Source organism: Lates calcarifer, unplaced genomic scaffold (genome assembly GCF_001640805.2).
Source record: "Lates calcarifer isolate ASB-BC8 unplaced genomic scaffold, TLL_Latcal_v3 _unitig_1154_quiver_1681, whole genome shotgun sequence".
Lineage (NCBI taxonomy): Eukaryota > Metazoa > Chordata > Actinopteri > Centropomidae > Lates > Lates calcarifer.
In genome coordinates, this window is record NW_026115323.1 from 7,501 (window position 1) to 29,306 (window position 21,806).

Here is a 21,806-nt window from a genome sequence, read left to right on the forward strand (position 1 = left end):
AACAAATCAGAGGGATGTAAAGAATGATGGAGGGGTGTTGGAGGAAGGAAGGAAAAGAAAATGAATGAATGGTTCTGAGGATGATGGATGGATGTAGAAGAGATGGAGGGATGACTGAGGGATGGAGGGATGGAAGAAAGTCTACAGTAAATGAGGACAGTAGCAGAGGATGGAGGGGTGTTTGAAGGCACCATAAACGCAGATTGAGGGGATGATGGAGTGATAGAAAGGAGGATGGAGGGAATTCCCTGTTGCGTGCAGCAACAGCCAATCAGCTGCGCGGACACACACGGTTTCAACTCACATTATGTTACGTAATATTACATCCCAACCTATGTGTGTGTGTGTTTTTGTGAGGGGGGTATACCCAGCTGCTGAATTCACACCCACACCAAACACCGCGAGAAAACAGCCTCTGTTTTGTACATAATCCATCCACAAATCTCTTTTAATTTGCTTTATTTCGGGTAAAATCAGCTTTTAGACGTGAAGAAATTCACGTTTTTATACGTTAACATAAAAATTCGTCCACAGCGAAAACGTAAATATTCACAAATTCGATAACGAAGGGGAAAAAAGCTGAATTTAACATAAATTATAACAGTTTTTGCGATATATTTGCCACAGTATCGCTGCTGGAACACAGGACATACAGTGTTTACTTAATGGCTGCTCCGTTTAATATCAATGTAGCGGTTTCCCAGTTGAATTAAACACGTAACAAGTGTTAAAATGATACAAATTAACGTTAAAACAAACGTAAACACACGAACAGGACGGTCTCTTCTTACCTGGGTGGCTTTATGGAACTGCTTCTTCAACCCCGCGACAGACATCACTTCGGTTGCGGAAAAAATAATAAATATAGGTAAATAAAGGTTTTAAAAATCTATGTGGGGAACTGGAGGTGAATACGACCGAGTTCGAGCCAAAAAATGGCGGTAAATCCTCTCGTTAACGATCGCCAGACGTAGATATTGTCCGTTTATTTTGGGTCAAAAATTGGTGGTGGAGACAGGAGCCGATGATTTGCTCAGACCAAACCCAGCTGGATCTATTTTCAGTCTGAGAGGGAGAGAGAGAGGGAGGGATAGAGAGAGGGGCGGGGGCAAAGATCGTCTATTAAAAAGATGGTATGTAAACAATCTTAGCTTCGTTTAAAAGTGACTCCAAAGGAAATTATACCTGGCTATATGCCGTGGCCAGACTGTCAGGGTTTGTCACGACCAAACGAGACTGTCCTGTTGAGAAAGAAACGAGCCCCCGGGTCGTCTGTGCAATTACGACTCACAGTTACGTATCGTTATTAAGCTACATCTAGCGGCTGTAGAGCTTATTCCAGGAAGAAAGTAAAGATTTTAAAGGACAATGTGTGCTGGAATTTGAGGCAGAGTTAGACCTCTTTGTTCTTGAATTCAGTTTCTTTCTGTGAGGCAGCTTTAAATTGTACAGTCAGATTTGTCTCCATGTGTCTTTTTTATTTTCAAAATGAAAGAAGTGAAAGTTAATATAGAAAAAATCGTTAGAATATTATTCTTTGTCTTCATCTTCTTCTTCTCCATCTTCTTCTTCGATATTTTTAACTCCCACAGTGTGTCAACAGACAATAAAAATGGAGGACCAGAGTTTCTGTCTGATAATTGAAGCCTCCATCTGTCAAACATAAACGATCTTCGGCAGGCACGTTTTGTGTGACGTTACTACGCCGCCCTCCACCACCCACGCACGAGCCTCCCCGCGTCCGGAGCACGAGACCACGGCACAGTTGGCTGTATTGCTTTTAGAGAATGATAATAATGATAACTGTAGTAGATGTTATACTGTTCACCTGTTCATGCGTAAATGCTCGACACGAAACGTCACAGAGAGAAGAGACTTTGGAGGGAGGAGGTTCAGTGTTTCAGCACCACGGACAGCTCATTAGAGGGTCTGATGCTACGTTCAAAAACAGCTGGGAAATCGGAGCTTTCCATTGTACACAACATTGTACATTTGAAAGTTGGAAACTGACAGAAACAATGACCAGATCCAGATCTGTTCAGTATAAAGTACATTCATTTACAAGTACAATACATACGTTATATAGTAACACTTATGTTCATTTCTGAACATAAAATGATACAAAGGGTACACAAATAAAAATGTAATTCTGAAATACATATAGATAACAGTATTTAAGAACTGTGTGTGGTCTTGTTGTTTAGTCCATCTCCATGATTACGTCGTGGCTTATGTCTCATGCAGGAGGCTGAAGCGCTGCAACATGAAGAAAACAAAAGCAGAAACTGTGGGAACACAAAAACATTCACCATTTGATTTGAATTTTCACATATGCAGCTGCTGATCTGGATCAGTGGCATTGGTTCTCACCTCTTCTCTTGTCTCTGCATATGAATACCAGTAAGATGGTGGTCATCAGGTAAGGAATCCCTACGACTACATGACATACCAGCACAGAGATAGACAGTGGGGCTGCAGAAGCATCTGGAACTGCTGGATCTGAATTTGAAACAATAAAACAAAGAGAGTGTTGGTTGCAACAGGACGGCAGAAAGCTCAAACACTCATGATTACCACAAGGGTAATATGAGCAACTGCCCCAAGGTTCCAGAGCTCTAGGGGCTTCAGTAGTTCTGGGTTAATGGGCTGTGGTGGTGGTTAGTGGTGGAAAGCAACACAAATGCTTGAACCCAATGAGGTTAGCATGCTAACCAGCTAGCCCTGGCTAGGCTGGCCTGTCTTGTCACTTTCCGACACTGCTACACTGTAGCGTCTAGACTGTCCCGAAGAAGCACCGCTGCTCAGAGGATGCATTATAAACTTTTGTACTTTAAACGCAAAGATGACTCAAGCTCTTGGAAAGTGACCATCACCACTACTTGAAACTACTTTTGGCAGCAGAGAAAACTTACAAATAGTCCCTTTAAAGAACTGCTGACATGATAAAAAATGAATCTATGTGCGTCATTAAGAAAATGAAACAACTGTACTGTGTGTCAGCAGATTAAAATTTTGGTCTCACCTATGATAGTCAGTCTGCTCTCTGCTGATTCTCCAGCTCCAGAGATGTGACATTTGTAGAGTCCTTCATCAGACTTGGAGACACTGTGAAGAGTTGTGTTTTCTGTAAAACTGCTCGTGATAAGGAGGCCATCTTTGGAGAAATCAACTTTGAGGTTGGACAAAATCCTTGTTTTACTCCTACAGCGCAGAGTCACAGAGTCTCCCTCTGTCACAGGAAGGGCAGGACTCTCCAGGATCACAGAACCGGCTGAAACAACAAACGAGACTCAGGAGTTTCAGCCATATCTTCATATCGTCATGGTAAATTCAAAACTGCAGCAAGAAACCAATTAGCTTAGCGTAGCACAAAGACTGGAAACAGGGGAAACAGCTAGCCTGGTTCTGTCCAAAGGTGACCTGACCTTGTTTAAAGTCCATACCTGTAACACTGATGTGTACAGTCTGGCTTCGCTGACCTGAACCAGACTCGCACCAGTAGAGTCCGGTGTCCGAGGGGTACGCTGTGTTGATGGTGCAGGTTGAGCCCTTAAGAATTCCCCAGCTGAATGGGCAGGTCTCAGTTTCTCCGGTGGTTGTGTTCCTTTTCAGCCGACTGCCTCCAGCTGAGACCTCGCAACTCAGAGACACTTGTTCATATTTAAAAAACTGAGATCTGCTGGGGGTAATCTGGATAAACACTGGAGGGAAAATATAGAGAAAACAGCTTTAGAGTGATTTCCACAGTGCTAGAAGAACGCAGGACAGCAGAGACACGAGGGGAACGCATACCAAGATAAAACCAGGAAGGCTAAACACACACGAAATGATAATATGCAAAAAGAGGAACCTAAAAACACTAGAAACACAAGAGAAAATAATACTTTACAAAACCAACACATTTTTCTTTGTTCCTGTGCTCTGTGCTTCACATTCAGTTTGAAATACAAAGAAAAACAGCTCATTACCTTCTGTTTTGGGGTCAGATGAGGCAAGTGAATGAAACACACCTGAAGAAACAAATGTAGCAGGGTAGAGAGGAGTCATGATTTTGAGTTTGAGACTTTAACATATGAATCGAAGCACAGAGAGGAAATATGGTTACTTACAGACGCTGTAGTAGTAGTAGAACAAAAGGGTCTTCATTTTTTCTCACAGCTGACGGGCAAATGGCTGACTTATACCACTTCCTCTTTATATTGGTAACACTAAAAAACACCCTGAGGTGCAATTCACACTTCTCCATTGCTTCTGTGTGGACTTCTAAGCACTGCAGCGACACTGCAAAGAAAATGTCTTACAGAAAAAACAACTTGCCACCACAGTCTTGAGCCGTCAGTAAACTGTAGATCCTTCTTTTATAAGCCTTTTACTGTTTAATAAATGATTTTAATCACTTAAATTCTGTGTCCACATGGGGGGCAGCAGAAACAAGCTATGAACACTCCTCAAGTTAATATGCTGAACTGAGTCCAATATTATCTCAGTTTTAGCTCTGAGAGGGACAGAGCTGGAAGGTGTCAGGAGTCAGAAAAATTATTTCACAAAAAACAAGCCAATAAAATGAACACAACACATCCGAAGAGAGAAACTGAAAGTGCTGAGGTCTGAAGGACAAACAAATGTGTAACTGTGACTGTGCGGACTGGAAATAAATGTCTCACGTTTTAAAACTAAAATGCACACAACATGTTATACCACTTCTGCAGCTGTGAAACCAAAGCACCATGAAGTATAATTCACACCTCATTGCTTCCTGGGCGACTTGTGGCACCAGACAAACACTGCAGCAAAAAATGTTTGCTTTTTATTGTTTTAATCCTGCGGTAATTGAATATTTGTCCACCTGGGGCCAGCAGAAACAAGCTGTCAACACCTTTTTGGTTTATATGGTGGAACTTCTTAGCTTCTTAGCAAACAGTTGCTAAGTAAATTTGGAGCTGTGTTTGTGTCGCCCTGGTGAATATAAGATTTTGCTTTATTTAGCCCATTAATGGTAAAAATCTATTTAGTCCCAGACCAGCTGGAGAACCACCAGCTGCTGAAGATTTTAATGTGACAATACACCTGTCTTTTCTCTATGAGCCAAAAAATAGACCCACTAATTTCCCAACATTTGACCTGATTTTCCTGCACCAGACCTACTTCTGTCTAAGTTCCTATGTTGCTCTCCGGAGCGTCAGTAGGAAACCTTCAGTTCGCCACAGGAGCGATGGTGAGGTCAGCCATAGATGTCAGGTGATGGAGGCCTGGCCCTCAGTCTGGGCTGCAGTCAATCCTCAGGGTGTTGGATTAGGTTGAGGTCAGGACTCACCCAAACTGTCATTTTGAAATGGGAAAAGTCCAAAGAGAAACTGTTGATCCAAGGTTGAAGGAACTAGAATATCCTTATGTGTTGTGGTGTTGGGAATTACTGGACTGTAGGAAAGTATAGACTGTAAATGCTCTCTAATTTTTGTCCATAAAGTGTTTGTCACATTGAATGTGTCTTCAATGAAGCAGGAAACACCCATTTTTTTGGTGCTGCTCTAAAACCATCTTTGATTTGATTTCTAAGCGTTAAGGTTAGGGTTATACAAAGGCAACAGGAACTTGGTTGAAGTTCCTGAAGAAGTGTCTTTAGTTCTAATTGATTAGAGTTCAGGCATTTAATCTCCTTGTTTCCCCAGTGTTCAGGTACTTGCTGCACTGTAGTGCATACAGTACACTGCAGTTTTTCAGATACAGCTGAAACACAAGGAATAACAATTAAAAACCACGATGTTGTTCAGTTTATTGTTGCTGTTTCCTGTCTGCTCTGTGTTTCGATGAAACCACAAGAGCATAGTGGTTTGCTGCCATGTTGTGTCTTCAGAAAACTCATGCAAGATCAGTCACCTTTGCATGGCACTTAGAAACACCATGACCTGGATGACTGAATCTTCACAGACATCATGGATGTGAATGAGGAATATGTGGTGTAATACTGTCAGGCAGGGCGGAGAAAAGCATTTTAAAACTATTTAAACTTTAAATTTAAGGCAAATATTTGGGGAATAAAGGACATTCTCCAGATATGTGTGTGTTGCATTTGATAAATATGTTTTATAGAATAAAGGTTATTAAACTACTTTAATAACCTTTATTCTGTCACAAACTGCATTATTTTGTCCACAATTGCAATTTGCTTAAGGTCAAGTTTTACTTATATGGCACATTTAAAGACAATAAGAGTTGCCCTAAAGTGCTTTCCAATTGTAAGCGATGGATTAGCAATACAAGTACACATACAGCACATAAAGAAATAATTAGTGTGTGAAGATAAAGTCATAATCAGCAACATAAAAAGCCTGATCACCTTTGGTTTTCAGGTGACAGGTTTCAGTGCTGCTTCAGTCACAGATGTCTGTGAGTGGAATAATGTTGTGATCAGTCTGAGATCAGCTGTGCAGTTTCTGCACCTTCATTGCAACATGGTGAAAAACATGGCGTGAGAACACCAGCTAAGCAGGTCATGTTAAAACCACACCAGTGGTGGCAGATTTTCACAGCATCACTAAATTATCACTCTCAGACAACATGCATGGCACTGAGGAAGTGGGTCAGTCTTGCCTGTGGTTTATTGTCTCTCACTCTGTCTGGCTGAAGCTGTATTCATATTGTTGCTTTAAACTGATAAAAAAATATATATAAAATATATAATATATTAAAATGTGCTGCATTGAGGAAAAACATCTAAAGTAAAAATCACTTTATTATACTTTATTATTACTTTTATTATTCTTCAAAACATTTATAGTCGTGTGAAAAAGAAAGTACGGTGTGTGAATGTGCAGCGTCCTGGCAGTGAAACAATGGAAAGGGTTCACATGCTAGACCTGACGTTCACAAAGATCTAATAATCTCAAAGCGACTCACTGATACAGTAGTACTGATACAGTAGTACTGATACAGTAGTACAATACACAACAGTCACGTGATGGACCACTTACTGATGGAGTCAAAAGAAAGATGATGGGTACAGTGTCAGAGACAGACAGGAGGAAGTGGCAATGGATAAATGTGAAACAGTATGATCCACCACAGACTCTCATATCTGTCTGATCACACACTGAAGACTCACAGGATGAACTTCAGAGGATTGTTTGAACTTTTCTTGTTCATCAGTTTGATTTCTGCTACTAAAGGTAAGCTTTTCTTTTATCAGTGATAAACACGTCTATCCTTCAAAACTTCTGCTCTTTCTCTCGTCTTTTTACAAATATAAAAACATGTATTTTAATCCTAGTAACTGGCTGTATTTATATTGTTTTGGATTTTGGATGGATGATTCACTTAGAGGACTGTTCAGACAATATTATTAATATGGTAAAATATGACAAAACATTGACTGCATCATTGAAAGAATAATTACATTTGGTTCTGCCAAGCCATCAAACCCCAGCTTCCTGGTTTCAGTGCGGCTTGAATTTGATTTGGCAAGAGATAATATAAAATCACCTAAATGTAAATGCATTTAAGTGAATTAGACTCATCACACGAGAGGAACATCATAACAGTGGCTAATAAAACAAACAAAAAATCAAATTTTGGAAATGGAACCAGATCAGAACCAAAATCCAATCATTTCAGCTTAACAATGTCTGTTCACTAAGGTTTGGCAAAGTCTTGTTAAAATAAATGATTATTTTGGTCTGCGATTGATGCTCCATTTACACCTGGTGTTAAAATAAAATGTGTATTCAGACACATTATGTAAATAATAAAGGATCAGATCTTTCCTTTCTGTTTAAACCTGCATTTTTAATGTGTTCTTGTTATCCTCATTGAGACCAATTCTCTGTCCTCCAGAGCAAAACCTGTAATCTGACGTGGCAGCAAATCAGCTGGCATTGTAAAATATGTCTTTAAAGACTGACGTTTCTGTACAGTTGACGACTCCAGAGACATGAATCTTCCTCTTATTTCTTTATGTTTTCATCATGTTAGCTGACTTCTGATGTGAGGAGTTCTCAGTGGGTTTTGTGGTCAGATGTCAGAGCTCAGTTTTTATGTTGCAAAGGTACAGACGCTGGCACATCTGTACATCAGGCCAAGTCTGAATAGTTGCTGCTAAACCACTGACTCAAATGACTTGAACGACTTGTTACAACAAGACAGGAGCACAAACAACAAGTGACATACACCTGGATCTCAGACAGTCAGAAATGAAGATGTCTCTTAGATGAGAGCTGAATCATCATCATTTTGTAAAAAAAAAACTTTAAACCAGATGAGGAACTAGTATAACGTATGTGATATGTTCAGTTGTGTTGTGGTTGTGTAAGAGTACTCTGTCCTAGTTGTAAGAAGGAGGAAGAAGCTTGATTTGAAATTACTTTCACAATTCAGTTTTTTTTACAGTGTGAGTAGTTACTGTTTGCCTACTTGTTCACATGCTCTTTCTAGGTGGAGCCAAGTTAATTGGTCCGTCAAAGCCAGTGCTGGGATTAGTTGGGGACGATGTGATCCTGCCATGTAGCCTGCAACCTGCAGAGAGTGTTGCTGAGGCCACAGTGGAGTGGTTGAGGCCTGACCTGAGTAACAGTAACGTCTTCATTTTCCGTGATGGGCGGGAGTCATACCAAGACCAAAACCCATCCTTCCAACAAAGGGCAACTTTGTTCCTACAGCAACTTAAGAACGGCAACATGTCGTTAAAACTGAGTCGTCTTCAACTCTCCGATGCTGGGGACTACACATGCAAATGGATCAAATCAGGGTCGCAAACCTCCATCCAAGTCCGTCTTGGTAAGTCTTTACTTTTTTTTGTTACGTAGAATCTCAGATGACATAGTTTTTTAAATTGTTTTCTCCTCCTCAGCCATAGGTGCTGTTTCTGAGCCTAAAATCTACGCTAAGAGAGAAGGCACAAAGGTAGCTCTGCAGTGTGAAGCTAAGAACTGGTACCCACAGCCTGAGATGGAGTGGACGGACGGGAAGGGAAACATCATCTCTCATGACTCCAACATTACAAAGAATGGTCAATACTACTCTGTCCATGGAACAATCAAAGTGGAGATGACAGAGAATGTTTACACCTGTACGGTTCGACAACAGAACATCAACCAGTCCAGGGAAACAAATTATACAGGCAAGTCTTCTTTAGTTTATTTCATGATAAGACACCTCTAAACCTAAACTCTGAATCCTCTCAGCCTCAGATGTAATTAATGCTAACACTGTGCTAACTTGCTACTAAACTAGAATTACTGCCTCACAGTCGTAGCCCTCAGCCAGTCCAACTGCAGTTAATTAGCATGTGAACTCTTGTGTTAACCCTGAAAACACAGAAAAAACAGATGATAAACAGACCTGTGCACATCCATCCTCTAATCAGTTTCTTTTTTTCAGTTGTCTGCCAGGAAGCATCCTCACAGCCAATCATATGGGCTATAGTTTTTGGACTTTTATTAATGATTGTTATTTCTGTGTTTGTGGCATACAAAGGTAAGTCATTTAGCTTCTTTATATGACAAATATTAAAACAAACACACATGGTTTTTCTATCTAAATATAAGGCACATGTTTCTTTTTTCTAGCCTTTAAAACATGAAGTAGTAGGAACCAGGAAGGAGACTCAAACAACAGGGACAACAGGTAACTATTTTTAGATTCATTTTGTGCTTTTAACCGTATGTCTCAATCAGTGTGCTTGGATTTGTGTGACAGTTTTTAGACTAAAGCCCTATGAGTAGCCTACTAGAGAAGGATCCGACACAAACCATTTTTCTTTCTCAGATAGAGTTGATGGGCAAGACAGCCGCAGCAGATGAGGAGCCAAGAGACGAACTTAGATCACTGATGTTGGATTTAGTGTAGAAACAATCCCAGGAGTTCATCTGAATTCATGGAGACAACAACTTTAGTTGTTTACAGATCCAGTACCTCATCTGTCAATGCAGCTTTCACTGCAGCTTTATGATTTTAAGTTTTAATTGAATCAAAAACCTCATCTTATCACATCTTATCTGGTAGTTCTTTATTATTGAGTCGTTTTTTAGCTTGTGTGATGGTGATGTCTGACTGAAATATCTCAACAACTATTGAACAGTTTACCATTAAATTTCATACAGATGTTCATGGTTCCAAGAGGATAAATTATACTGGCTTCAGTGATCCTCTGTCTTACTGTGTAGCACCACCATGAAGTTAACATTTGTACTTTTGACTAAAAAGTCTTGGCAGCTTTTAGATGGATTGATACTTAGTTTAGTATTTGATGACTTGATGAATCTGATAAAATAATGTATAAAATAAATGTAACTGCCCCAAAGCAACTGTATTACCTGCATATGTGTCAATAAAGTCCTGAATCTTGAATCTCAAACTGTACCGTGTCTTTAATGCCAGTTAGGAAACATTACTATAACATGCTGAAACATCAGTATGTTAGCATGCTGATTAGCATTTAGTTCAATTTAGCTAAAATACTTTTCCTCTTAACCATCAGGTAAAGTGTAGAAAGAATATTTTAATGCCAATGGAGCAGAAAACGAAAGTAGTAATGATTCTTTGTGCCACTAGAAGGAGCCACACAACAACAGGACAAAGTTTCCTTATAGAACACTATAAAACACAAGTTTTGACTGAGAGACACAAGCTGCAGAGAAACAAACACAATCTATTACTCACAAATCTGACTTTCCAGAACCAGCTCGTGTTGTTGTCGTGTACCTGACAACAGCGTTCACCTGCAGCGAGAGTGAAGGCGAAAACCGAGCGCAGAGAAGTTCAGTGTTACAGTGAAACAGGTCCTGACACAGTCCACAACAAACCTGCCCGGGACAGAGGGGACCCTGAGGGTTCAGGGTTTGTCCGCGGAGTCACCGGGGGCGGGGGGAGACCCGGAAATGTTTAAACATTTACACATTGTATAAACACATATCTCACTGGTGACTCATAGAAATTTTATGGATGGTTATTTCACCGAAGTGCTGATGTGATTGTGTGACCTGATCAGGGAGGTGTTTCCGGTATTTACCCCTCACTGGTGTACGTGGGGTGGAAAATAATAGAAACACCTGTCCATACAGCGCAATACAAACAAACAGCATCGCAAACAGTCTGATACCTGAGACCACGTGACTCCTCATCACCTGCCCTGTGACTAAACCCCCGCCTCCATGAACCAGAATATTCAAAACTTTTCAACCATCAAACCTTTATTGTTTCTGTATTTGACAAATCAAAAGCACCACTGTTCCCCGGAGGAGGTCCTGGAGACCCCCCCCTCCCCGGCAGGCAAGTCCCTACAAGTACCGTAATGGTCAGAATAAAACTGAATGTGAATCCAGTGTTTTCATTTTTCGTACGTGAGATCACACAGTGTGAACTCTATTTAAACTACAGGTATTTTATTGTTTTATTATCGATCCAATTGAGTGTGTATTATTCCACCAACCAGTCCAGTTGCAGTTAATTGGCGTGTGAATTAAATGCATTGAGGAGGTTTTACGTTTGACACTTGAGGTGAAACCTTCTCCTCTTCAAAACAACTAAATGCTATCAAACTCACACAAACAAACAAACAGCAGGAAACTGTGGCCTCTGATCAATAATCAAACATTGGGTGTGGTGCAGCTCCACCCAGCAATCAGTTAATAAACCCCTCAGAGGTCGACTGAGATCAGCAGCTGCTGAAGGACACTTCACCCAGAACATGGACTGAACTCAACCTTTATGGTTTAAAGACAAATATTTCAAGTTATCTGAACAGTTACTGAGCTGAAATCAGATACAGTTACAACCTGACTGTCACTAATCTCACATGACGAGATACAAGCTAACTAACAGATAGGAGCTGCAGGTTTGTCCTTAAACGTCACCTTTACACAGAGACAGCAGATTAGTCAGAGAACGACGACGTCAACACACTGGAGTCATTGAACAAGAGGTTTATTTTGTACCAACTGACAATAAAGTGCAGATCTGGTCTCAATAGCTTTATTCAGAGTACATTCAGTGTCGTTTAATAAACAGAGGTAGCATAAAGGTCACACACAAACAAACAGTATATTTTATTGGATAAACAAATAAAAATAGGGATATAATGATTAAATACAGGTGCCCTGCTACAAGGTACTTTCACAGTTTGCTGTTGAGGGAGCAGAGAGTTTAAACTTTGAAAGACTCATTTGTCTCCAATAAAGAAAAGTCGGCTCTGAATCAAATGTGCCAGACGACTGCAGCTGCAACTAACATCTCTTATTAGACAGCACAGCAGGGTGTGAGCTGATACAGCCACTGTAACTGTTTTCATATTAGTCTAACACTAACATCTAACACTGCTAACTGTCAGTATAAACTGAAGTAATCAGGATTCATAAATTAAAGAAGAGGGGGAATTAGCGTCTTAAATAAACACAGAAACATTCCTGTCTATGCAGTTCAAGTTCAGTAAATCAATCCGTTTGAATGTAAAGTGTTTCCTAAGTTTAGAAATGTCTAGTTCACACTTCATTGACCTGTACGTCGGCTGTTAAAACAGCATTTATCAGGCGTCAGGTCTGATCTGTATCACCTCCTCTTACACCTGAGGTCTGTGCAGGAGCTTTTCACCCACAGCAGAGTTGACTAGTTCACATACACGAGTCTCATGACCGATCACAAACTAATATTAGACAAATATGAAGAAGTGAATCCAGACTAGATGCAGCTGCTGTGAACAGGACGGGCAACTGGAAAAAATGCAAATAAATGAACAGGCCCGTAATTAACGAGCATGAGTAGATCTGACTGTGACTACGTTAGTGTAACGGCCTGTAGGACAGGTTTGGTCTCTCAGCTGCCAACAAATCTAAAAAATAAACTTCAAGTGGTTCAGAGTGGTCCAATAAGTGTGAGGCTTCAGTGCTTCAATCAGGCTGCAGCCGACAGCCAAGTATTTTTATATGCTGTTATTTCAAACATAATTTCTGTTTGCAGCATAATGTACGGCTCCGTTAAGAAGAGAACCACCGTTTTAACTATGAAACTCAGGATTAAACCTGAAGTTATCTCGATAACCACGAATTCTGCATCACAGTGCAGAGTGCAGTGAAAATATTGAACTGATCAAAATGTGAGAACTAGTTTGCTGCAGTCTGTTTCAATTCAGTGATCAGTGGATCCACTTTGTAGATAGAGCTTGGTCCAGTTTGAATTTACAAACCATCACCAACGAGTTTGTAAATCACAAATTTCAGTTCAGCCCATAACGGGGCGATCACAGTCGTCCTCCTCTGGGGAAGAGGCAGGATCCCAAACTCCTGACGTCATTCTGGTCCATCATGTTGATGTGAGGTCTGTCGTCTCCGGTTTCCCATTGAAAACGTCCTCGACCAACAATGTTCCAAATGAAAATATAAAATTGGAAATAACTACAAGAATAAATGTGGCACTGCCACAGAATTTGAAGTCCTTCTTCCATAGGAAAAACTAAATAATACTAGTACTAATAAATAAATGACTGTTCTGGCACATTGGTTTTTCCAGGCTTTTCTTTTCAAAGTTAACCCAAACGTACGAATGACAGGTGTCACTTTAAAGAGGTCTTTTCCCGGGGGTTTGATTCCTCCAGCGTTTGACTTCAGCTCAGCTGTGGATACAGAAAACAAAGAGCACTGATCAGACTGTATGTTAACTTCAGTAAAAATATAATAACTGAGTGCACATGAGGGATCAAACTTGTGGAGGTGAACAGAGATGGAGTCATTTGACTGCACCTTGCATGCAAAGATATGCAAACAACTAGAAACCAAGTTAGATACAAATTTAGACTAACAAAGAAATTAGGTTGGAAACTAGTCTGCCTACTGAGAAGTGAAAACAGGCAGAAAGCAGACTCTGTTTAGATGAAGAAAACATTTATTTCATGTATAAAATATGAAGAAATGTGTTTTTCACAGATTTTCATTACGTCAGAAAAACACACATAATGACTTTATTCTTTCACAGTTAAAGAACGTCTTTGTCAGTGTGCAGGGATTTTCTCTGAGATCACATGGTTCACACTGTTCAACACAAACCTGACGGTGTTTCTGAAAAACCCTGCAGTCAAAGTCCAAACCCTCAAACAACTGAACCATTCAGATGTCACCAGATTATTACTCCAGCTGTCATCAGTCAGTGAAGTCAGACTCACATCTTTGTCTCCACAGGACTTCTTTATGGTCTCACTGGTCTGGTCTGGTGAGTCCACCTGGAGCTGGACGTGTTGCTGGTTTGAATCCTCAAACTGATTAGAAAGATCCAGGGGCGGTAGACTTTTAATATTCTCGTCTCCATCAGCATCAACCTGCAAAGTTCCCTTGAGCAAGGCACCTAGGCTGGAAGCATTTTCTTTAGGGTGACATCCGACTCCACATCCTGGATGAACAATGAACACATGTTTAACAATTAGTCTGCGACGTCCCAAAAAGGGTTGATGCTAGCAACAATATTTTTGTTAACTAAAACTCACATCTGGCTTTTTACGCTGGCGTATAATAATAAAATATCCTGCGATTCCAACAGCAGCCACACAGAGCAGGACAACCACAGGCAGGATCCAGATGAATGGTTTGGTCTGATGATCTGATGAGAAAGATTCAAACAAAGACGACAGCTACAGTCAATAAAACACACAAACAAGAACAAAGCACGAAACTCTAAAATTCTCTCGATCGTTTCCACCACATTATCGTTCACCTTTACCTTCCATCGTGTCTTTTGGATCTGGGGTCCAGGGATTCAGCGGCGTCTCTGTGGTCGAGGTTTTCATAAAGTTTGGATCTAGAAAAACACAAGATGTGCTGTGATTTACAACAAAAAAACTGAAAGTGACACCTTCAAATGTCCAAAACCCCCAAACTTTCCACTGAGGATGAAATGTGACCTCAAGCAGCAGGTTTTCTCTGCTGAGAGGCTGAAATCTGAAAATATTTGTCATTTTTTCTCTATTTTTGCTTGAAAATTACTGGAAAGATTAACTGCAATTTATTTTTGACACAAATTTTCAAGCATAAACATCCAAACAAAGGTACTCACCAACAACAAGTCGAACGATGGAGAACTTGACGGGGCTCCTTAGCTTTGGGATGAAACACTTGTATCTTCCTTCATCCTCAGATGTTACGTTCATGATCTTGAGTGAAATGTTTCCGTGTTTCATGTCATCTGTGAACAGCGCCGTCCTCCTGATGTATGATGGGATCTTCATGTCGGGGACTTCCCGCCGGTCTCTGTACAGGTGCACATACTCCACCCGGCTCAGCCGATCTGAAGGGTCGGGCTTCAGATCTGGCTTCGACCACTCCACTGTGAACCCCTGGACGTCGATGGCGGGCTCCAGGTGGCATGGCAGGATGACATCATACCCCGGGGCAGCGATGATTGGCTGGGATGAACCAATCACCTGAGGCTGACCTTGAGGATCGCAAGAAAGTTTAAATGAATGAAAAGTGAGTGAAAGGTGGAATCACACATTTTGCAACTATTCATTAAATAAACCTTTATTTCAAATAGTCCTGGTTAATCTTAAAGGAAGAACTAAGAAATAAACAACTGAAGCCACTGAGAGACTTTCAGAGGCTGATTAATGGAGGAGGCACAAATGCATTTTTAAATCACTGGCTTTAAAAGGATTAACTGTCTGCTTCTCAGGAAGTTGTAAGAACTCCAGAAAAACTTGCCGCCTTTTGTTGCCGCCTGTTCACAAACTGTCAGTTACCATCAACAGGCTGATACTGTGTCAGTACCACAAAAGACAGATTAACCCATAAAGGTTATCAGCTCCTCCTCCTCCTCCTCATCATCATCATCATCATCATCATCATACTGAGTCATGATGAGGAGCATTTACTTGCATTAAGATTTTCTTCTCACAGCAACATGTTCATTTTAGTTTACGTTAATTACAGTCTACATATACCTTTATATTCAGAGTGATGGACACTAATATCTGCCATGTCACTTACAAATAAACGTCCACAAACCCGCTTAGAAATAAGAGACTTGTTCCATGAATCCAGAACTTGCCTGAGAATCATCCTGTTTTTAAGTTTACTTCAGTATCTTAGTAATTCAGTGACAGTTATCCGGGAATCCACAGACACACAGCAAACACCGACTGTTAACAGTGAATTCGGCTCGATTCACTTTACAAAACATGAACAAACAGAGGGTAGGAAAAGCATCTGGCAACGCGACTACGATGCTGAACCACATCCATACACATCAGTCAGCATTAAAAACATAACGCAGTTAACGATGACGCACTTTGTATAAGGACTAATTCACAGCACAGTTTACGGACAATGAAAATAAACAGTGAAACATGTTCTCACATGTTTCTGTTGTATTTAAGTTTCGCTCAGGTTAAGTTTGACAGCGAAGCGGGAAAAAATCCGTTAATTAAAGCGTATAAACAGTAAAGTCAGTGTTTACCTTGAACCAGAGTCCAGGAGACGACAGTCAGGATAAAGATAAAAGTCCGGAGAGAAACAGAGGAAGAGAATCCGTTAAAGTTCGTCTTAGACATGAGCGACACTGTTTCACCAACCGTCACTGACAGACTGAGCTCACTCTCACGACTACCTCACTATTCAGACGTTTAAATACTACGTCATCACGTTCCATTACGCTCACTCACGGGATTCCTCAGTTGGCTCCACCCATTCACGTGAGGTATTTTCCTTTACATAATTTAGCCTGGCTCATTTATATCCAAACTTTTTGTATATTAAACTATATTTAAAAAATGTTGTTTCATGAAGGTGAATTTACAAAACTGTATAAAAAATAACGTGACCACAGAGTTTTCCCTGAAGATTCAGACTTGTCTTATTCCAGTTTAAAGTGATGAACACCAAAGTCAGTTTTTCAGAACTTATTTATGTTTACATATCATATGATAAAAAATAATGATGAGCGGTCACGAGAGCATTCACGAGTGTTGACCGTGTTGTTCGTGGTGGTTACCATGGTAACACGAGTGACTGTCAGTTGTTGTTGTTTTGTTTACTGGCTTTATTCGCAGATCAAATGTATCTACTCCCCGGTTTCTCTCTTTATCCGCTTTATTCTCGTTTAAACGGCTCTCAGAAACATTCGAGGTCACTTTAACGAGTGGGAAATTACGCGCCACGCCAGTGTCAGCTCGCCTGTTAAAGTGAGGTTTAACTGTCACACTGACTCATCGTTACGATAAAATATACTTTAAATAAGCAGTGACACTTAGAGTAATCTCTCTTAACGTCTTATTTCTATTGACTAAGGACCTTTTTTAAACTACGAGTCACCTCGTGTGGGAGCATTAAAATCACCGGACAGTACCTCAGGTAAAATATGTAATGTATGTAGATTCTCCTACAGGGTTGGAAGGGGAGGGACGTAGGAGGGGTCTTCAACAGTCCTGTCTTTTTTAGAGGGTCTTGTTGCCAGATGAAGGCAAGATAAACTTTAATCTTATACTGAGATGCTCTATTGTTTATGTCACTTGTTTACATGTGCATCGGATCACATGGTCAAAGCATGACTACATGACTCATCATCATCTGATTTGTGACTCAGCAAAGTTATTGCCTCTCATTCAATTACTAACAGGGGGGTTTTTTATGGTGAAGGGACAAGATCTTATTTTCTATAAACAAAGTGATTCTTCTCTTTTCAAACTGTATCTGTGCCTGTTCAAATAAAACCAATATCAAAACCAGATTCTGGAAGACCCCATGAGTCCACAGGCTGAGGTAACAGACTGCAACACAGAGACAAGTCTTAACAAGTACCAGAATCTATGACCTTAGTACAGACATAATAAAGTGAACGTGAGTTGCTCTGATCTTACATCATGTCACATCATTTAGATCATCACAATCATCTAGACTTGTTGAGACATGATTCTTTGCTACACTTTCTTTCTAAATGGATGGGTAATAAAGATGTAAGAACTCAACAAACACAGTTAATCTCTTAATGTGTGATTTTATGACAGTACGTAAAGTACAGACACTGTATTTATATTCACAGACATTATTCCTAACCTCACCAATGTACGATGGAGGACAAACATGTTCTCTGTTTGACTGAACCTTTAAAACGTTCTCCCTTAAAAGCACCTGAACACAGCAAAGTTGGAAGAACGACTTATTAACTTGAGAAACAGGAGCATCTGCTGAGCACATGAACGCAACATCAGACGAGGTCATGGAAACCAGCAGAGATCAAATAAAGAAATAACAGGAACATCAAACTAATTGAAAAATGACGACACAAAGACGAACTGTCACTGAGGAACTAAATACACAAAGGACAGGAAGGACAACGAGAGGCAGGTGCAACTAATTATAACAGGACAAACAATCCCACATGGGAAACAAACAGGCAGGAAATGAAGTAATGAGAGGTGAGAATATCAAAATAAAACAGGAAAGAATTGATGAACCAAACAATGAAAAACAGTCTAACGAGCAGGACGACATGACACAAAGTCCAGGTGTCGTGACCTGTAACTCCTGGACTCATGTAATTTCAGAGTCTGTGTGTGTTTAATGAAAAAATAAAAAATCACATCCTCAGGAAAGGTAAAGAGGACAGGGTCACGAACGTGTGACATTTGAGGTGTTAAAAAGAAGAAAGTCAGAAAGCTGACACATCCTGCACAAACAAACTCTTCACACATTTAGACCTGGAGATTATCATTACAGCAGGAAACTGTGGCCGGTGATGACACAATCAGTCGAACAGTGCGATGCAGCCCCCCCCACAGACTGACTGACAGTTTATCTATCAGCAGCGAAGACGAAGCATGGAGATTACAACACTGTGCGCTGTAGTTGGTGAGTACTGATTGTGTGTTTGTAAAGAATAAAAACTGCATCTGTGTTATTTCTTTGGATTTACGACACGATGAACCAGTAATCACCAGAAATCTTATGCAACTCAGGCTGAAGCACGTGTGACCTTTTTCTGCTGAAACTGACCTCAGACCTACTGAGTAAATACTAAAATATTAATACTCTGTAACCATAAAAGGTGATGCATATTAATGATTTAAAAGGTTTTCATACGTTCACAGTGGCAGAAGCTACTTTTACATATTGTTCTTTCCTTTCGGGCGACGTATGAAGCGTTGATTGCATCTACTGTAGTACTGTACCGCCCTGCAGCTGCAGATGCAATCAACTTTCTTTGTTCAGCTGTTGTAGCGCTGCATTGTGTGGACAGGTGGGAGGCCGACACTCTGGGTGATTCATGAGGAATACAATGTCCAAAATAACACCCCATCTCTCCAACAATCAACACAGCCCAGAGGTTTATTTCTGTTGTTTGCAGCTTGAATCGACTCAGTTATTGTTCAATATGACATCTGTTGTGGAATCATGAAGACGACGACAGACTGAGTGTCTAAACAGCAGCTGTTTTCCTGGTTCATGTTTTACAAAGAAAACCTCAGTTCTCCATCATCTGTGTCTCCTGCAGCGACTCTGAGAGTCCTCCCCAACAGATCCCAGTTCTTCATGTACGAGTCTGTCTCTCTGAGCTGTGAACATCAGGGGAACTCTTCAGAGTGGAGAGTAAAGAGGAACACATCCACAGGAATAAATGAAGACTGTCCCACATCCTGGGGTACAAGACATGAAACCCACTGCTCCACTGATGTTTACCCAATGGAAACTGGAGTGTACTGGTGTGAGTCTGAAGCAGGAGAGTGCAGCAGCACCATCAACATCACTGTAACAGGTGAGTGTAAACACACCACAAGCGACTTCCACCAAGGCCAAAACATAGGAAATCTCCCTATCTCGCACTGTTAAGGAAAGTAATAAAATGATTCCTCGAAAATTCAACGACGTGAGAACACAGCTACACACTGAGTTCATCTAGTTCAAACTGTCCTCACCAGAAATATGAAAGAAAATTTTTCACAGTTTTCTGATATGCAACCTTTTCTGTCTTTCAGGTGGTTCAGTGATCCTGGAGAGTCCTGTTCTTCCTGTGATGGAGGGAGACAATGTGACTCTGAGTTGTACATATGTGACAAATTCCTTCTCCAATATCACCTCTTATTTCTACAAAGACGAGCTTTTCATTGGCAGCAGCTCCACAGGAAACCTGACCATCCACAGTGTTTCTAAATCTGATGAAGGATTCTACAAGTGTAAGATCTCTGGAGGTGAACAATCACCAGACAGCTGGCTGACTGTCAGAGGTGAGATCAGACGTTAAGTCACTGAAAACCTGTTGATTCAGCTTCTCAGCGATTCCCTGCCCTTGTTTTCTCATTGATTTAAAGAGGATAGATGTGCAGCACAGAGGCAGGTTAGCTGAGGGTATGAGTATGAGACTGCTCTCATTATACTAGGTTTATCTGCACGTCTTCACAAAAATATTAGGCTAATATCACAAACGTCTCCTATTTCCTGTGTATCGGGTCATTTCCTTTCCGCTGGTGTTTTGTTCTCAGGATGGTGCATCATTTTGTTCACAAAAATTTTGTAAAGGCTGAAATGAGCTAGCTAACTGTTATTCAGTAGGCTTGTTAGCACGGTTGCGAACATACCAATTCACATTGTTCTTGTACCAATCAGCTTCTGCCTCACAACAGTGAGAATCATTGTGCGATCAAAGCTTTATCGAAAGTGTATTTAGCCTAGCTTAGCAGAAAACCTGTTAGCTGCGTAGGCAGGGCTCATTGTTTGTTTGCATTGAGGTCAACCTGTGGTATTTCTCTTCAGAAGCGGGCATCCTGAGCTGCCTCCGCACCCCCCTCACAAATGCGTTCTACTTCCTGTGGTGGTTGTCTGCCTGTTGCTGGCCTTGGCGATGCTGCTCTGCCTCTGGAGACACCACAAAGGTCAGTTTGTTTTCACTTTAAATGACATTTTACATCCTGTTGTTTCGGTGACATTTCAGTCAAGGTCGTACGCTCAATGAAGGTGAAAGTTAATCCTCAGTCTGGAAACAGCAGTATGACAGAAATAAATAAATCGTAACTTAAGGTCCAGTTTGGTGGATTTCAACTGAACCATCCTCAAGAAAACTGAACAAATAAGCAGAGATCTTGCAGATTGGTTAACATCAGTTTTACACCATCAGCCATGTGGAGACGTCAGTGGGAGACATCAGGCTGAGCTGTAAATCTGCCTGAACCTGCTCTAACCCAAACATCCTTCAACAATGCTTCTTCTGTCAGACACAGCACTAAAATGTCTCATTGTCGTGAAATGCACATCTAAGTTAGTTTCATACGTAATGCCTCTGTCGGAGTTCCAAAACAAATGTACCGTTGTGAAGAAGACAGAATGAAGAATAAAGAGCGTTCTCTGCACGTTCGTTTGAGTATGTTGAGTCTGTCGGTCCTCCTCCCTGAACATCTTGTTGGGTGCAACAAACTAACCAATCAGCGAAATTCCAGCAGCTCTCTGGGTTCTGCTCCGTAAAATGATGTTTTTGTCATTGGAGTCTGGTTAAACAAAAAGGAAACTCTTTAATAAAAAGCTCTGTCTCTGTAGGAATTCTATCCATAACGTTGTCACTTAGAACAACAATCTGAGTCTGTCAGTGGCAAAAAAAGATCTTCAGTGGACCCATTCTGACAGGGACAATTGTCCCATTGGATTACATTGCGGCAGCCGTCCATGGTGGCCAACACAGTAGTGATTCCAAAACGTTTTGTCCTTATCAATGAGTTACACCCAAAACCGTGGGTGTAGATGAGGCCCAGCTTTAAAAATACCAGTTATCCTCTAAGTAAAGTTTGGTTTGGTTATTTGGTTGAACCAATAATTTAAGTGCTAAAAGTATTATTACAGATGCTTAATAATGAG

At 40.7% G+C, this 21,806-nt stretch overlaps 4 protein-coding genes across 5 annotated transcripts; 2 read left to right on the forward strand and 2 right to left on the reverse strand.

Annotated features, from left to right (window-relative positions):
- Positions 1–2,037: 2,037 nt before the first annotated feature.
- Positions 2,038–4,409, reverse strand: LOC108886864 (low affinity immunoglobulin gamma Fc region receptor II-a). Its single transcript, XM_018681942.2, has 6 exons — positions 4,110–4,409; positions 3,969–4,010; positions 3,444–3,701; positions 3,023–3,271; positions 2,371–2,499; positions 2,038–2,256 (listed from the first exon to the last, which is right to left on the reverse strand). The coding sequence occupies exons 1-6, from the start codon at positions 4,144–4,146 to the stop codon at positions 2,237–2,239; spliced, it is 735 nt and encodes a 244-aa protein (XP_018537458.1). The 5' UTR covers positions 4,147–4,409; the 3' UTR covers positions 2,038–2,236.
- Positions 4,410–4,425: 16 nt separating this feature from the next.
- On the forward strand, positions 4,426–10,341 carry LOC108886861 (butyrophilin subfamily 1 member A1). 2 transcript variants are annotated; one of them, XM_018681932.2, is made up of 6 exons: positions 4,426–7,166; positions 8,428–8,769; positions 8,843–9,112; positions 9,373–9,468; positions 9,561–9,618; positions 9,760–10,341. In XM_018681932.2, the coding sequence occupies exons 1-5, from the start codon at positions 7,052–7,054 to the stop codon at positions 9,572–9,574; spliced, it is 837 nt and encodes a 278-aa protein (XP_018537448.1). In that variant the 5' UTR covers positions 4,426–7,051; the 3' UTR covers positions 9,575–9,618; positions 9,760–10,341. The 2 variants fall into 2 exon arrangements, with proteins under 2 accessions (XP_018537448.1, XP_018537451.1); XM_018681935.2 differs by having other exon boundaries at positions 9,764–10,341.
- A 1,559-nt stretch (positions 10,342–11,900) lies between these two features.
- On the reverse strand, positions 11,901–16,568 carry LOC108886862 (myelin-oligodendrocyte glycoprotein). Its single transcript, XM_018681936.2, has 6 exons — positions 16,426–16,568; positions 15,028–15,405; positions 14,695–14,772; positions 14,462–14,574; positions 14,144–14,367; positions 11,901–13,597 (listed from the first exon to the last, which is right to left on the reverse strand). Exons 1-5 carry the CDS (start codon positions 16,517–16,519, stop codon positions 14,323–14,325), a joined length of 708 nt encoding a protein of 235 aa, XP_018537452.1. The 5' UTR covers positions 16,520–16,568; the 3' UTR covers positions 11,901–13,597; positions 14,144–14,322.
- Positions 16,569–17,668: 1,100 nt separating this feature from the next.
- Positions 17,669–20,188, forward strand: LOC108886863 (low affinity immunoglobulin gamma Fc region receptor II; the record flags this gene model as incomplete). The annotated part of the gene is given in 3 exon segments (XM_018681940.2): positions 17,669–18,815; positions 19,459–19,719; positions 19,940–20,188. Coding segments are annotated over 3 exon segments (541 nt in total), but the record flags the coding sequence as incomplete, so codon positions are not given.
- Between the last annotated feature and the right edge of the window lie 1,618 nt (positions 20,189–21,806).

Excerpts from the sequence above, each read along its gene's own strand:
- LOC108886864 (XM_018681942.2), bottom strand. The coding sequence starts at position 4,146 with ATGAAGACCCTTTTGTTCTACTACTACTACAGCGTCT. Across the intron at positions 2,500-3,022 it reads GAGCAGACTGACTATCATAG|ATCCAGCAGTTCCAGATGCT; the intron begins GTGAGACCAAAA and ends TTTCAAATTCAG. Across the intron at positions 2,257-2,370 it reads ATGCAGAGACAAGAGAAGAG|CGCTTCAGCCTCCTGCATGA; the intron begins GTGAGAACCAAT and ends TTCATGTTGCAG.
- LOC108886861 (XM_018681932.2), top strand. The coding sequence starts at position 7,052 with ATGATCCACCACAGACTCTCATATCTGTCTGATCACACACTGAAGACT. Across the intron at positions 7,167-8,427 it reads TTTGATTTCTGCTACTAAAG|GTGGAGCCAAGTTAATTGGT; the intron begins GTAAGCTTTTCT and ends TGCTCTTTCTAG. Across the intron at positions 9,113-9,372 it reads CAGGGAAACAAATTATACAG|TTGTCTGCCAGGAAGCATCC; the intron begins GCAAGTCTTCTT and ends TCTTTTTTTCAG.
- LOC108886862 (XM_018681936.2), bottom strand. The coding sequence starts at position 16,519 with ATGTCTAAGACGAACTTTAACGGATTCTCTTCCTCTGTTTCTCTCCGG. Across the intron at positions 15,406-16,425 it reads CTCCTGGACTCTGGTTCAAG|GTCAGCCTCAGGTGATTGGT; the intron begins GTAAACACTGAC and ends GCGATCCTCAAG. Across the intron at positions 14,773-15,027 it reads CATCGTTCGACTTGTTGTTG|ATCCAAACTTTATGAAAACC; the intron begins GTGAGTACCTTT and ends GTGTTTTTCTAG.